The 16,749-nt window shown below is 39.0% G+C and overlaps 1 protein-coding gene across 1 annotated transcript; it reads left to right on the top strand.

Moving 5' to 3' along the window:
• The first annotated feature begins 15,390 nt into the window (after positions 1-15,390).
• On the top strand, positions 15,391-16,188 carry LOC145122239 (uncharacterized). The gene has a single exon (XM_079057875.1). It carries the CDS (start codon positions 15,391-15,393, stop codon positions 16,186-16,188), a length of 798 nt encoding a protein of 265 aa, XP_078914001.1.
• The last annotated feature ends 561 nt before the right edge of the window (positions 16,189-16,749 follow it).

The following is a 16,749-nucleotide window of genomic DNA, read 5'->3' as shown; positions in this document are numbered from 1 at the left end:
TTATCTATTCCTAAGCAATCTATCATAACTCTTAAGCAGCAGCTCACAAATCTGATCATTGAACCATGCGATCGAAATACATCTCTTCGCGATCAGACTCAGCATACTCTTCCTTTAAGCTTCCTTTCATTTCTTCGATTCTTCAAAACATCAAAAATGTAATTACATTACATCATGTATTAAGAATCTCCAAATAGGAACTTAATAGAGTTAGAAAGTGGATTTTACCTAAAGTAGAGTAAATTTTTTTGGCTTTACCATCCTTGTGATATTTCAGGTAAATATGGCAGCTTCGCAACCAATGCCCGTTCTCTTGGCAATAGAAACATATGGACTCTTTGGGAATGGCACATGAGACAATCTCAGACATAACCCTTCTCTTTACCATTTGGTCAACCGGGTAGACTATGGCCGATCCCTTTCCATTGAGAAGAGAAAGCTTTTCTGGACTTCCAATGTTACCATTGTCAATATCCATGGAAGTTTGGGGAGTAGATCTTCCAGTCAAATTTGCTTTACCAGTGCGCCAAATCATTGCTGATTCAGCAGCAACAAGAAAATATGTTAGATCAAAAAGGGTCATGTCGTGGTCTCCCATATAGTAGTCCTTAAGGGAACCCGCTATAAGAATTAGGAAGTGACTGAAGAACCCAGTCAACCGCCAACTTCCTTGAGACTTCGACACCTAACTCTCCCAGCTTGTCAATATGTAACTTCATCTCCAAGACGTGAGTACATACAGACTTTCCTTCCTGCCAATAGGGCTTTGAGTGACCTTGAACTTGTGGGTTAGGGAGAATAATTGGAGGAGGTGAAGGAAGTGAAGTTCCACTAAAGCACAAAGAAGGGATTAATCTTTCACCTTGATTGCCTTGTGAAAATCATCTTTATAAAGAAAGTTTTTTTTTTAAAGATTCGCGAAGACCATAGTTGTCTGAACATAGACATTTATGAGGGAGAAATTCAAGTTTAGTTGATTTTAGTCCTTAATATAACACCCAAATGAAATATTAAGGCTAGGACCCAACACAATATTTTACAATTCGGAAGAGGGATGCCGTAATCCGAATGCAAAATATTTGAAGGTAGGTAAATGACGATTTATCAATTTCCACCATGAAAAACGAAATTTATCATTAGGTTTTAAATGGATTGAAACTCCTAGATCCATTGAGATTCATTGAACAATTCAATGGCATGTTTAAATCTCGATTGTGCCCTTCATGTTTGTGACTGGGATGCCGAGGATCACAAACAAGGTGTGAATAACCATGCAAATTAGCTTGGTACACCCAATTTTACAACCACCTAATCAATGTGCTGGTTAACCAAACACGCTCCATTGATCTATGATTAACATCAAGCTACCCTTTGCCACACACTTTCAGTCCCAGATTAGTGTGCCGGTTAACCACACACGCTCCACTAACGACTTAACAAGGTACAAAGTGAAATTTCATGGGTTAGCACCAAATTCACCTTTTCCTAAGTAACTAATATTGGGAATTTATAAGTGTTTAGTTACCTAGTATTTCATTATACTTTTAATGAGAATTTAAATGTCCTATCCAACCCGTTCGGCTAATGACCTTCCACCAGTCAAGGAAGCGGTAGGTGAGAGTGGACACCCATTAAACTGCCATTTTATAGGCAGTAACCTTATACCCCCCTTATAGATCGGCTTCGTCAATGAGGCCTACTAACGGTAAGACTAACTTTTACTCTTATATATATATATATATATATATATATATATATATATATATATATATAAATATCAAACCTATAATATTATAATAGTAGAAGGGTTGAACTTTAGACTTTTAAAATTCTAGGGTTTGGAACTAAATGTTTCAAAGTAAGACTTTGCATTTACAAATTCCAAAACTTGAGGGCAAGTTTTGGACTATTCAAAAACTTTTGGAATCCATAACTTATGAGTTTAATATAGGTTTTATGAAAAGACTTTTGACATTCCATAACTTGAGGACAAGTTATGGAGTTCATAAAAACATTTATGTAAAAGACTCATCAAGTTCCATAGCTTGAGGACAAGTTATGGATGACATAAAACCATTTAAGATGACATTGAAAAATGAGACTCTTCACTTTCCATAACTTGAGGACAATTTATGGAATTCATCAAAAAAAGATTTAGATCAACTATTGTAACTTACAAAATCAAACAATTTGTCTATGATCTAAATTAAACTCATAAGAACAAGACAATTCATATCAAACAAAGTTCATGTAACTAGCCTAACCATATAAACTAATGCAAAACATGAAACTTTGACAATTATCTTTTAAATTGGATAAGCATGATCATTACCACATCAAAAACGGGTTTATAAGATCAAAAATAGTTTAGGGTAATGATCCTAGTCCAATTCCAGCCTTAGAACTCGAAAATCTGCATTCTGGAGCACCAACTCGTCGAGTGCATGAACTGACTCGGCAAGTTGGTCTGTTTTGTGAGGGGACTCGGCGAGTTCCCCAGTCCAGAAAGCAGAAAATCGATTTTTTTAGCTTTTGAAAGCAAGTAGCATCAAGTATATTGGAAAAGAACCCTAGGCTCTGATACCACTGTTGTGTTTTGTATACTACAACATCCTATGGTTCATATACAACCCTAAAAGCTTTGGATCTATGCTTTGTCTAATTATACATGAAATATTGTTTCCAAAGCTTTAAGCCTACAACTAGCATACAAAATGATACAATCAACATAAAAGGGAGTTGTAGAGTTACCTCTTGTTGTAGCTTGTAGAAGTTCTTGAGTTTGTCCTTTAAGAACTTAGCACCAATAGTATGAATGACTCAAATGGAATCACAATACACCTTTCGACAATGGATGACTTTTGAGAGAGTATAGTGTACACAAATCGGCTCTAGTGACTCCAAGAACACTAGTGTGTCTAGTAGCCAACTTTGGATGCTAAGGGGCTTCTTATATAGTGTGGCAAGATTAGGGTTACACCATGTAAACCTTAATGGGCATGACTTTCCATATTCCTTAGGCTCCATGGGTTTAAATCTCCATGGATCATCCATGGGTTGTCACATGGGTTTATCCCAACCTAAGGAATCATGGATCATTGGCCCACACCATAAGAATGAATGATTTACCAAATCAATCCCCATATATTTAATTAGTCTCTTTTGATCACAAAATTAATTCTTGATCAATACTAATTAAATAATATGATTTCATATTAATATATTAGAACTTATAATATATTAATAAATCATCAATATCCTCTTCTCAAAAGTCCATCCTATCAAATTGTCCTGGTGATATGCAACCCAAATGGACCATGCTACTCTCGGGTGAAGTACATAACAATTATAGTTATGGGCTTAGACACCTAATCCAACAGCTACCCCCATCGTACTAACAGATTAATCACTTTCTTCCATTAAGTGCTTAATACTCGATTTCCTCACGTCCAATAATCAGATCTAAGCTCATTAAGACCTCCTAGGGCATAAAGTTGGCAACTTTATGCCTTTGCATGTCCCATATGTTCCCAACAACCCATTAAGACCTTTCCAATGGTCTTAATCCATGCATGAGGTTAAAATACCCATCAAGACTTCATTTTTATGCTATGAATGGACCAAAAGACTTTATATCTAACCATTTCAGCCTCTGGAGTTGCTCAACTCTCAAGAGGAGGTCTAAAACCAACTAAAGGGACAAAATAGAAAACCCTAGCTAGATCTAATGAATAAGATGGCAAGATCAAAGCTTTGTACCTCCAGAGGCTCCTCAAGGTGAACTAGATGCAGATTAATGAAGCCCAAAACCACTCCAAGCTTGCTTTAGCAACTCCTCCTTCTTGAATGGACACTAAAATGGCCACAAATGCACTCCTTAAGCTCAAAACACACTCTCAAATGATTCTAGGGTTTTTAGGGACATTTGAAGGCGAGGGAGGCTGGTTAGGGTGGAGCTCAAATGAGATAAGGATGCTTATATAGGTCTCAAGTCTAGAAATTAGGGTTTTCACATCCGTCACGTACGCCCTGCGTACTTCTGGTACGCCCAGCTTACGTGCTGGCCCTCCACGTTCATTTATTTGTGGTACGCTAAGCGTACTCATGAAGTACGCCAAGCGTACTCAAAGGGCTTAATATGTAAAAGTTAATAACTTCAAGGGCTTTTGTCATAATACTTGGATTGGAGTGTTACACCTTTACCGCTACACACTATTTTAGTATACAAGATTTAGGTTTATTAATTTTGTTGGCCTCGACAACCACCAATTTTTGGCGCCGTTGCTGGGGATTGGTTTATTTTTACTCAATTTGTTTCTCTATGCCCAGATCTCAACGTACATGTGCTTTGATTTATAACCCGTAAATTAAAAAAGAAGCAAGGCGTTTGGCGAAGGAAAAGAGAATAGAATGTAGTCAAACTTCAAATCCCAACGGAGACCCGTTGGTTGAAACCGCCTTCTCTAGTGACATCAAACCTGATTCTAGCCCCAACCCTCGCCAAGAAATTCCTGAAACACCACCCTTACAACAAAATCCACCCATCATAAACCTAATTCCAATGGCGGAAGGAGAAGGACCACCCGAAAGAACCTTGAGACAAATGATGACCGATGTTACAAAAAATCCAACCAGTATTAATTACCCCGTTATCGAAGGAGGTTCGGAATTGAAGTCAAGTTTAGTTTACCACCTTCCAACTTTTCATGGATGGAGAATGAAGACCCACATAAGCACTTGAAGATGTTCCACATCATTTGCACTAGCATGAAGCCACAAGGGTCAACTGATGACCAAATCAAATTAAGGACATTCCCCTTTTCACTGGCCGATAGAGCAAAAGATTGGTTATTTTATCTTCCACCCGGGTCAATCAACTCATGACCGGATATGCAAAGAGCTTTCCTTGAAAAGTTCTATCCCGCTTCAAGAGTCTCAAGTCTTAAAAATGAGATTTGTGGTATCCGCCAACGTCAAAATGAGACTTTCCATGATTATTGGAAGAAATTCAACAACTTGTGCTATAGTTGTCCACGACACCAAATTCCTGAACAACTCTTCATTCAACACTTTTATGAGGGACTATTAGCGATGTAGAGAAGAGCGGTTGATGCCTCAAGTGGTGGAGATTTCTTTAGCAAAACTCCACAACAAACAAGACAACTCTTCAACACCATAGCCGCAAACTCCCAAAACTTTGGCCTACGCCAAGACATGAAGAGGGACGCGCCTCAAAAGGTTAATGAAGTTGTGACATCATGTAATGCCCGTGTTTCTAGGCTAGGCATTAATGATGATGTAATAGTCTAGGCCAACCTTTGTAATTTGTTTTGAAATAATAAGATGTATTATTTGATTATTATGTGTTTTATGCTTAATTATTATAATTTAATGAATTAAGGATTAAAATAAGCGTCGAAAATAAATTTTAGATAAACCCGATATCTTTGAAAAAAGTTGTAGTGGTTGAAATAAGGATTCCGGAGATATAAAGAATACCGAAATCCGAGATATAACGAAGAAGTTATGACCTGTCGAAGTTTCGCGACAGATCCGGCACGACGCTGTATGACGTAAAAAGTGAATTTACGATAAAGTGCTTTTTAGCATTAGTGATCTAAACAAAAGTCGTAGTATACGTTAAACTGAGAGCGTGCATAAAAAGAATGTCCAAATCTGACCTCGTACGAGGAAGTTATGAATTTTCTAAGATTTGGCATAACAGTGTGCAGCCCGAAACTCGAGTTTTAGATCGAGTGATTTTTAGCTGAAACAACCTAAACGAGAATCGAAGATCTTTTTGATAGTAGTTCAACGGTAATAAGACAGACGAAAACGGATGTCGGATGAAGAAGTTATGAATTTTTAACGAACGTTTCCTGTCCCGGCCTGTTAAAAATATAACTTTAAAAATAAAGTCAAAATTAGCCAACGCAGTCTAAACGAAAGTTGTAGAGTATAATCTCGCCTATCGTGCATATAAAGAACGTCGAAAGCGGAGCTCGTATGCGAAAGTTATGAATTTTTGAAGATTTGGGAACAAAATCCGAGAAGCTTCGCATACGAGGCTAGGACTCGGCCACGTACAAGCCTCGCATGTGTGACGCGTGTCCGACTCGTGTCATGTCCGGAGTGAAGGTCCAATCGCGAAGAGCCGTGTGTCGCACCCGTGGCCTATCCGAAGCGAGCCACCTCGCCTTCGCTGCTGACGCGTGTCTCGGCCTCGCATCCGACGCGTGTCCCTCCTTTCCTCCGGATCTGAAGCCTCGCACCCTATATAAGGGGAGGTGCGAACCCTCCCGGTTTTGTTTAGAGATTTCACACTTTGTACCCCTAAATCCATTTTTAAGCTATACCAACATCCTCCGAAGCCCGGGGATCATACCTAACACCCGAAGAACGTCCCGAAGTGTCCGTAGACCCTGAGAAATTTATCTTTTCGGTTTGAAGCTCAACCCTCGCAAGGCCCAGTTTTCATTAAAGCTCCCTGTTTCATCGGAAACGATCGTTTTAAGAAACGAAGTGCTGCCCGATTATCGTTAAATAAAGTGAGTTTGTAGTCACTTTTATCTTACACATAGATATGAAGTATTTTCTATAAAATACATGCTATGTGTAATTATATTGTTAGTTTATTTGAGATGGTGTTGAATAGATGTTTTATACAGGTTTTAAACTGTATATGTATTTTTATCTACAAATATGTTGGGTAAAACATGGGTAGATGAAATAGTTGATGTGTGCTAAAATGATGACAGGCCTCGATGTTGTTGTTGTTGTAGTCATCTAGCGGAGTATAGATGACGACCACGGACCTTTCTAGACAGTCCAGTGGAACGCTAGCAGGTTCGCAACCTGTATGTGTTGGTGAACTATATGTTCGCTGGTGTAATCCATCCCCTTCATGGTTGCCTTATTTGTCATAAATTGCTGAGGAATTCCTAAAGCAGTGTTGTCACCCCAATGAAAATCCTTAGACTAGGTCCCTTATGATAGGTCTTTAGGGACGTAGAGTGAGGATAACGAGAATGGGTAATCAGGGTTATTGTTGGTTGATGAAATTAATAAATTTATTTTTGGTTGATGAATTTAGTAAATTTATTATTATTTGTGGGTTGAAAACCCTATATGCTCACTAGGCTCCCAAGCCTGACCCACTCAACTTTTTTATATTACAGGTAGTGAACGCAGAGCATAGTTGAATGGCGATGAGGGATTTTTGGATTATAGGCCACTAGATGTAAATATCTTTTGTAAGGCTTATAATGTACTGTTTATGCTTTTGGTCTGTATCGGAACATGACATCCCGAGGTTTTGATATATAATGAAAATATATATTTCTTTAAGAAATGTTTTGATAAATTTTTATCATGTTTTGTTTTGGGGACAAATTCCGCAACATCTTTTAAAAATATTACTCTGATTTTATTTTAAAAGCATAAACTAAATCGGTCTTTTCTGGCGGAGAAAATTGGGGATGTCATAGTTGGTATCAGAGCATTAGTTTAAGCGAACTAGGAATTTGTAGGATTTCTAGACCTAAAGTTAGAATGCTAAGTGATGATCATGAGATGAATGTCTACCATATTTTAGACACGAGCACTCGTATATTTTAGGAAAGATGCCTAAAATACTTTTATGTGCTAAATGTTATATGTTTGCCGTATATGATATTATTTATTCGGATCTATGGTCTGTTGTCGACCAGATCTGGAAACCTTATGTGTTTAGGATTCTAAGCGTACGATTACGATATTAGAACTAGCATGTAACGTTTCAGAGTGATAATGAAGATTTAAACGTCTATCGTTAATAAAGATCTAAATTCGCCTAATTTGGTGTATAGATAAAAATGGCAAGAACTTGAAGTGGAGATGGAAATGCAAATAGAAATCAACAACCTCAACCCCAAGTGATGGAACAGGTGCCAATAGTAGAAGCTGCACCAGAACCGATCACAATGGCTGGAGTACAAGCCATGATTCAGACAATGATGGCTGAACAAAGGGAAGAAATGAGACAACTATTGCAGAACAACAGGAATGAACCTTCAATGCCTGTTGAACAACCTGAATTAAATGACAGTCAGTCTGAGGAAGGGAATTACAGTAGATCTGTTGGTCAAACTGAACCGCTTGTGGTTAGGAGGAATAACCACAAGGACGGAGTGGAGAGAAATGGATGCAAGTATAAAGACTTTAGGACTTGCAAGCCATCAACGTTCACTGGAAAAGAAGATCCCATCGGAGTAATGGATTGGATCTCGGAAATGGAATTGGCTTTCATGACATGTGGTTGCCAAGGCAAGTTACAAACCATATTTGCAGTGCGTCAGTTTAGAGGTGGCACTGTTCGCTGGTGGAACACTTTGGGGAAGACCCTAAGCCCTAATGAGCCACTGCAACTGACTTGGGCAGAATTCTTGGTGCAATTCAAGCGCAAGTACTGCTCGGCCCAAAATGTGCTTGAGCTAGAAAACCAATTTCTGACGTTGAAGAAGGGAAGTATGTCTATCGATGAAACACCAATAACTTCACAGAAAAAATGGAGTTTGCTTTGCGTATTGTCCCAGATGAGCTGACAAAAATTGACAGGTACGCAAAGGGACTTCCATGGGAGTATGCGGTGCCAGTGCGTCAGGAACTTACTTTGGAGGAAGTTATCTGGGCTGCCAAGTCTTTTGAAGATATGATTAATGGGAGAGCCGCCAACAAGGTTGAAGTTAGCGAAAAGAGAAAGTTTGAAGGAACTTTAGGTTCCAATAAAAAGAATAAGTTCTCAAAGTCTGGTTCGAGGAAATTCGGAGGAGGAGCCGAAGCGAAGTGGTGTGACAAGTGTAAGAAGAAACATGTTGGGAAATTTAGTGAGGAAGTCACTTGTTACAAAATGTGGAAAGCCTGGGCATTATGCTAATGAATGCACCTTCAATAAGAAAGTCTGTTATGGGTGCAATGAAGAGAGGCACATTTTGATGGATTGCCCAAAGAAGAAGGATGTAGCAAAGCCTAATCTCCCACCAAACCCAAAAGCCAGAGCTTTCTAGATGACATTGGAAGCCGCAAAGGATGCAGCGGATGTCGCTTCAGGTACCTTTCTTGTAAATGGATTGCCTGCCAATTTTTTGTTTGATTCTGGAGCGAATTACTCCTTTATATCACATAAATTTTGTGAAAGACTAGCATTGCCTATAGAAAAACTTAATGATGCCCTAATTGTAGAAGTTGCTAGTGGCAAATTCATACCTGTTAGCGATTGTATTAGGAATATCGCCATCGACCTGTACGGAAATGAATTCCTTGAGAAGTTATTACCCATTGAGTTGAATGGTTTCGACATCGTTCTAGGAATGGATTGGCTTAGCGCCAATGATGCCGAAATACTGTGCAAGAAAAAGATAGTAAGGGTAAACCCGCCTGGAAAAGAGTCGTTTATGGTATACGGAGATAAGCGCAGAGTAAATTCTGGAATCATTTCCCTATTGAAAGCCAGAAAATGTTCATATAAAGGATGCACCTCATACTTGGCATTCGTGATCGATGCTAAGAAGGAAAAAAAGGATGTGCAAAGTATACCAGTGGTGTGTGAATATCCAGAAGTTTTTCCCGAAAATCTTCCTGGATTGCCCCCTGATAGACAAGTGGAGTTTAGAATAGACTTGTTACCAGGAACAACACCATTAGCACCAACGGAGATGAAGGAGCTTATGATGCAACTTCAAGAGTTGTTGGACAACAGTTTCATTAGACCTAGTTCATCACCCTAGGGAGCTCCGGTGTTATTCGTGAAGGAGAAAGATGGGAGCATGAGAATGTGCATAGATTACAGAGAGCTTAACAAGGCAACAATAAAGAACAAGTCCCCGTTGCCAAGGATTGATGACCTGTTCGATCAACTGCAAGGTTCGAGCTATTTCTCGAAGATCGATCTTAGGTCAGGATATCATCAGCTAAAGGTGAGAGAACAGTATATTGAGAAGACTGCATTCAGAACAAGATATGGACACTATGAGTTCTTGGTTATGTCGTTTGGACTAACCAATGCTCCAACAGCATTCATGGATTTGATGAACAGGGTTTGTAAACCATTCCTCTATAAATCTGTGATAGTGTTCATAGATGATATTTTGATTTATTCAAAAAGTAAGCAGGAGCATGACAAGCATCTGCGTGAAGTGTTACAAGTTCTGAAAAAGGAGAAGTACGCAAAGTTCTTCAAATGTGATTTTTGGATTCAAGAAGTCCAATTTTTGGGTCATGTGGTTAACCAAGAAGGGATAATGGTTGACCCAACGAAGATTGAAGTTGTGATGAAGTGGGAACAACCGAAGAGTCCCATAGAGATTCAAAGCTTTCTACGATTTGCTGGATATTACCGAAGATTTATCCAAGGCTTTTCTTCGATAGCTGCTCCATTGACAACTTTGACCCACAAAGGAGCTACTTATACTTCGAGTGAGAAGCATAAGGAAGCCTTTGAGAAGCTAAAGAATAAATTGTGTGAAGCACCGATTCTTTTTTTACCAGAGGAGTTGATGACTTTGCAGTTTATAGTGATGCATCTGGAGTTGGGTTAGGTTGTGTTCTGACCCAAAGGGATAAAGTGAGAGCATATGCATCGAGGCAATTGAAAGAACATGAAAAGAACTACCCCACTCATGATTTAGAGTTGGCAGCGGTAGTATTCGCCCTAAAGATATGGAGGCATTATCTTTATGGCACAAAATGCAAACTTTTCACTGATCATAAAAGTCTTCGATATCTCTTTAATCAGAAGGAATTGAACATGAGACAATGACGTTGGCTAGAGTTGCTTAAGGATTACGATTGTGAAATCCTTTACCACCCTGGTAAAGCAAATGTTGTAGCCGATGCTTTAAGCAGAAAAGTGAGCCTTGAAAAGAAAAGGGCAAGAGCATTAAGAATTGAAGTTGTCTCAACAATTGTAGAAAGTATTAAGAAAGCTCGGACAGAAGCTTTAGAGAAAAATGACCGAAAGGAAGAACGTTTGGGCAAAACGTTAGTGTTCGATACAAATGGTCAAGGACTGAAGGTATTCCAAGATAGGATTTGGGTACCTAATACGGGAGGAATAAGAGATCTTCTGATGGAAGAAGCTCACAAGACCATGTACTCGATTCATACCGACAACACGAAAATGTATAGGGATCTGAAACCCTACTACTGGTGGCCGACGATGAAACTCGACGTTGCTAAGTATGTAGCCGAGTGTGTGACATGTGCGAGGGTTAAAGCACAACATCAGAAACCATATGGGAGTTTAGAACCTTTACCTGTACCCATGGGTAAATGGGAAGACATCACCATGGATTTCGTGACTAAATTGCCCAGAACGAAAAGCGGTCACGACATGATTTGGGTGGTCGTTGATCGGTTTACAAAAAGTGCACATTTCATAGCATCCAATGAAAAGTGGTCTATGGAAAACTTGGAAAGGTTTACGTGAAAGAGATAGTGAAAGCTCATGGTGTTCCCCTGACGATTGTGTCAGATCGCGATAGTCGTTTCACGTCGAGGTTTTGGAGAAGTCTACAAGAGGAATTGGGTACGAAATTGTGTCTAAGTACAGCCTACCATCCGCAAACTGATGGTCAGAGCGAACGAACGATTCAAACATTGGAGGATATGCTACGAGCATGTACCCTGGAATTCTAAGGTAACTGGGATGAACATTTACCTCTGGTAGAATTTTCCTGCAATAATAGTTTTCACTCGAGCATCAAGATGGCACCTTATCAAGCTTTTCATGGACAAAAGTGTCGAAGGCCATCATGTTGGCTTGAAGCTGGAGAAAAGTAGTTTATGGGACCCGAGATAGTTCATCAGACTGCTGAAAAGCTGAAAGTGATTAGGGAAAGGATGTTAGCAGCTCATGATCGTCAAAAGAGCAATGCTGACAAGAAAAGACAACCGATAATATTCGAAGTTGGGGATTCGGTTTTACTTAAAGTCTCGCCGTGGAAGGGACTTATAAGATTTGGTAAAAGGGGAAAGTTGAGTCCCAGGTTTATTGGACCGTTTAAAGTTCTACAGAGGATTGGGAACCAAGCTTACAAGCTAGAACTACCAGAAGAACTAGATGGTATTCATAACACTTTCCATGTGTGTTATTTGAGTAAAAGATTGGTTATTTTATCATCCACCCGGGTCAATCAACTCATGACCCGATATGGAAAGAGCTTTCCTTGACAAGTTTTATCCTGCTTCAAGAGTCTCAAGTCTTAGAAATGAGATTTGTGTATCCGCCAAGGTCAAAATAATACTTTCCATGATTATTGGGAGAAATTCAACAACTTCTGCTATAGTTGTCCACGACACCAAATTCCAGAACAACTCTTCATTCAACACTTTTATGAGGGACTATTAGCGATGTAGAGAAGAGTAGTTGATGCCTCAAGTGGTGGAGATGTATTTTGCAAAACTCCACAACAAACAAGACAACTCTTCAACACCATAGCCGCAAACTCCCAAAACTTTGGCCTACGCCAAGACATGAAGAGGGACGCGCCTCAAAAGGTTAATGTAGTTGTGACATCATGTAATGCCCGTGTTTCTAGGCTAGGCATTAATGATGATGTAATAGTCTAGGCCAACCTTTGTAATTTGTTTTGAAATAATAAGATGTATTATTTGATTATTATGTGTTTTATGCTTAATTATTATAATTTAATGAATTAAGGATTAAAATAAGCGTCGAAAATAAATTTTAGATAAACCCGATATCTTTAAAAAAGTTGTAGTGGTTGAAATAAGGATTCCGGAGATATAAAGAATACCGAAATCCAAGTTATAACGAAGAAGTTATGACCTGTCGAAGTTTCGCGACAGATCCGGCACGACGCTGTATGACGTAAAAAGTGAATTTACGATAAAGTGCTTTTTAGCATTAGTGATCTAAACAAAAGTCGTAGTATACGTTAAACTGAGAGCGTGCATAAAAAGAATGTCCAAATCTGACTTCGTACGAGGAAGTTATGAATTTTCTAAGATTTGGCATAACAGTGTGCAGCCCGAAACTCGATTTTTAGATCGAGTGTTTTTTAGCTGAAACAACCTAAACGAGAATCGAAGATCTTGTTGATAGTAGTTCAACGGTAAAAAGACAGACGAAAACGGACGTCGGATGAAGAAGTTATGAATTTTTAACGAACGTTTCCTGTCCCGGCCTGTTAAAAATATAACTTTAAAAATAAAGTCAAAATTAGTCAACGCAGTCTAAACGAAAGTTGTAGAGTATAATCTCACCTATCGTTCATATAAAGAACGTCAAAATTACCCCTAAATCCATTTTTAAGCTATACCAACATCCCCCGAAGCACCAGGATCATACCTAACACCCGAAGAACGTCCCGAAGTGTCTGAAGACCTCGAGAAATTTATCTTTTCGGTTTGAAGCTCAACCCTCGCAAGGCCCGATTTTCAATAAAGCTCCCGGTTTCATCGGAAACAATCGTTTTAAGAAACGAAGTGCTGCCCGATTATTGTTAAATAAAGTGAGTGTGTAGTCACTTTCATCTTACACATAGATATGAAGTATTTTCTATAAAATACGTGCTATGTGTAATTATATTGTTTGTTTATTTCAGATGGTGTTGAATAGATGTTTTATACAAGTTTTAAACTGTATATGTATTTTTACCTACAAATATGTTGGGTAAAACATGGGTAGATGAAATAGTTGATGTGTGTTAAAATGATGAAAGGCCCCGATGTTGTTGTTGTTGTTGTCATCTAGCGGAGTATAGATGACGACCACGAACCTTTCTAAACTGTCCAGTGGAACGCTAGCAGGTTCGCAACCTGTAGGTGTTGGTGAACTATATGTTCGCTGGTGTACTCCATCCCCCTCATGGTTGCCTTATTTGACATAAATTGCTGAGGAATCTCTAAAGCAGTGTTGTCACCCCGATGAAAATCCTTAGACTAGGTCCCTTATGATAGGTGTTTAGAGACGTAAAGTGAGGATAACTGGAATGGGTAATCAGGGTTATTGTTGGTTGATGAAATTAATAAATTTATTTTTGGTTGATGAATTTAATAAATTTATTATTATTGTGGGTTGAAAACCCTATATGCTCACCAGGCTCCCAAGCCTGACCCACTCAGCTTTTTATATTACAGGTAGTGGACCCAGAGCATAGTTGAATGGTGATGAGGGATTTTTGGATTATAGGCCAGTAGATGTAAATATCTATTGTAAGGCTTATAATGTACTGTTTATGCTTTTGGTCTGTATCGGAACATGACATCCCGAGGTTTTGATATATAATGAAAATATATATTTCTTTAAGAAATGTTTTGATAAATTTTTATCATGTTTTGTTTTGGGGACAAATTCCGCAACATATTTTAAAAAGATTACTTTGATTTTATTTTAAAAGCATAAACTAAATCGGTCTTTTCTGGCTAAGAAATTTGGGTTTGTCACACATCAATCCACGAATCTCAACTTAAATACTTGACACCCGTTGTCCAAAAGCTATCCATGGGACAAACTCCACAAGTGATGGTTTGTGGAATATGTGCAACAATGGGACATCCTACGGATATGTGCCCCATTCTTCAAGAAGATGCGGAACATGTAAATGCCACGGGAGAGTTCCAAAACTACCACAACGAACCATCCGGTTACCAAAATGCATACAATTCAAGTTGCAAGACAAATCCCAATATGAGCAACAACCCAAGACCATTGCCTCAAAATGCATTGGTTAGACCTTCCGACCCACCACAACAAATCCATTACCAACACCCATCACCTCACTATCAAGCCAAACCACACCCTCCACACCATCACCAACAACCTTCTCAATCCCAACCAAGTAGCTCTGAAATGTCTCTTGAAGACATTGTCAAATCTCTTGCCACTAGTACCCAACAATTCAAAAAAGACACAAGGACTAGTATCTCCAACCTTGAAGCACAAATGGGAGATATAGTTACATATTTAATCAAGTTGGAGTCCCGTGGCAAACTACCTTCTCAAACCGAAAACAATCCTAATGTCAATGTAGTGACCTTGAGAAGTGGTAAACAAACCGGAGAGAGTAGTTCCAAGAAGAAGTCAAGGGAAGATGAGGAAGAAATAGAGATAACTCCTATTGAGGATCCTATTGCCAAGAATGATAGACAAGCCAGAATTCCAAAGAAGACTGCCCCTTTAGTGACTCCAATAGCCACTCAACCACCATTTCCTCTCGACTTGCAACCTCAAAGAAAAATACAGAGGAGAAAGAGATCTTGGACACCTTCCGAAAGGTGGAAGTAAACATTCCTTTACTTGATGCAATCAAACAAACCCCTAGATATGCAAAAATTTTGAAAGAACATTGCACCAACAAGAGAAAATTGAAGGGAAATGAAAAGATTTCAATGAACGAACATGCATCTGCGGTCTTACAAAGAAAACTTCCACCTAAGTGCAAAGATCCAAGAATGTTTACAGTACCTTGCAAGATAGGGGATGCCACTTTTAGTAATGCCATGCTTTATCTCGGTGCTTCTATTAATGTCATGCCCTATTCGGTATATGAATCGTTGGATGTTGGGCCTTTAAGTGAAATGTGTGTCATAATTTCACTTGCGGATAAATCAAGTGTTCTTCCTAGAGGTGTCCTAGAAGATGTTTTGGTGCAAGTGAACCAATTGGTCTTGCCGACGGATTTCTATGTAATTGATTTAGAGGAACAAGTCTCCTCCAAATCGACTCTAATTTTTCTTGGGAGACCGTTTTTGAAGACGGCTAGAAGAAAAATCGATGTGTATGCGGGAAGTTTGACAATTGAATTTGATGGTGAAACAATAAGCTCTAATATCTACGATGCTATGATATATCCTAGTGATATTTCATCCTTGTATTTTGTTGATGTTGTTGAACCACTAACTCAAGAATTGTTTGAGTTGTCCAATGGCGATATGTTGAAGATGATCCTAAGCAAGGGGTTTGATTGCGGGAAGCTAGCTGAGAAGTTGAATCTTTATTCTTTAGACCCGGAAGTTGAGAAGTTGGTCAATAATGTGGATGCGAAGAAATCCAGAAGATTTGATGTTAAGAAAATTGAATTGCCCCCAACTCATACCAAGTTGCCACCCTCCCTTGTTCAACCACCAAAATTGGAATTCAACGTCCTACCTCAACACTTGAAGTATGCCTACTTGGGAAAGAACTAGACTCTTGCGGTTATCATTTCTACTCACTTAATAGAATTTGAAGAAGACCAACTGCTCAAGGTGTTGATGGAACACAAAGAATCCATGGGTTGGACGATTGCGGATATTAAATGATTGAGCCCCTCCACTTGTATGCATAAGATTTTGATGGAGGATAAATGCAAGCCGAGCCGAGATGCACAAAGAAGATTGAATCCGCCTATGATGGAAGTAGTCAAGAAAGAGATATTGAAGCTTCTTGATGCAGGGATAATTTATCCAATCTTGGATAGCAAGTGGGTGAGCCCGGTGCAAGTAGTACCGAAGAAGACGGGAATCACGGTGGTCGAGAACAACAAAGGTATGATGGTCCCCACTCGTGTGCAAAACAGGTGGAGAGTATGTATTGACTACCACAAACTCAATGCAGCCAGACGAAAAGATCATTTTCCATTACCTTTCATTGACTAAATGTTAGAAAGGTTGGCCGAGAAATCTCATTATTGTTGTCAAAGCTTACCTTACCCGAATTGTGTTTGGGAAGTTCGTTAATTTTTAGGTCATGCGGATTTCTATCGAATA

The sequence above is a fragment of the Lactuca virosa genome, chromosome 6 (assembly GCF_052849685.1).
Source record: "Lactuca virosa cultivar CGN04683 chromosome 6, Lactuca_virosa_CGN04683_v6, whole genome shotgun sequence".
Classification (NCBI taxonomy): Eukaryota; Viridiplantae; Streptophyta; class Magnoliopsida; order Asterales; family Asteraceae; genus Lactuca; species Lactuca virosa.
Note: the sequence above shows the minus strand (reverse complement) of the source record. Positions and strands in the feature narration are given on the sequence as shown.

What these genes read in the sequence shown, in the direction of transcription:
- LOC145122239 (XM_079057875.1), top strand. Translation starts at nt 15,391, where the DNA reads ATGAACGAACATGCATCTGCGGTCTTACAAAGAAAACTTCCACCTAAG.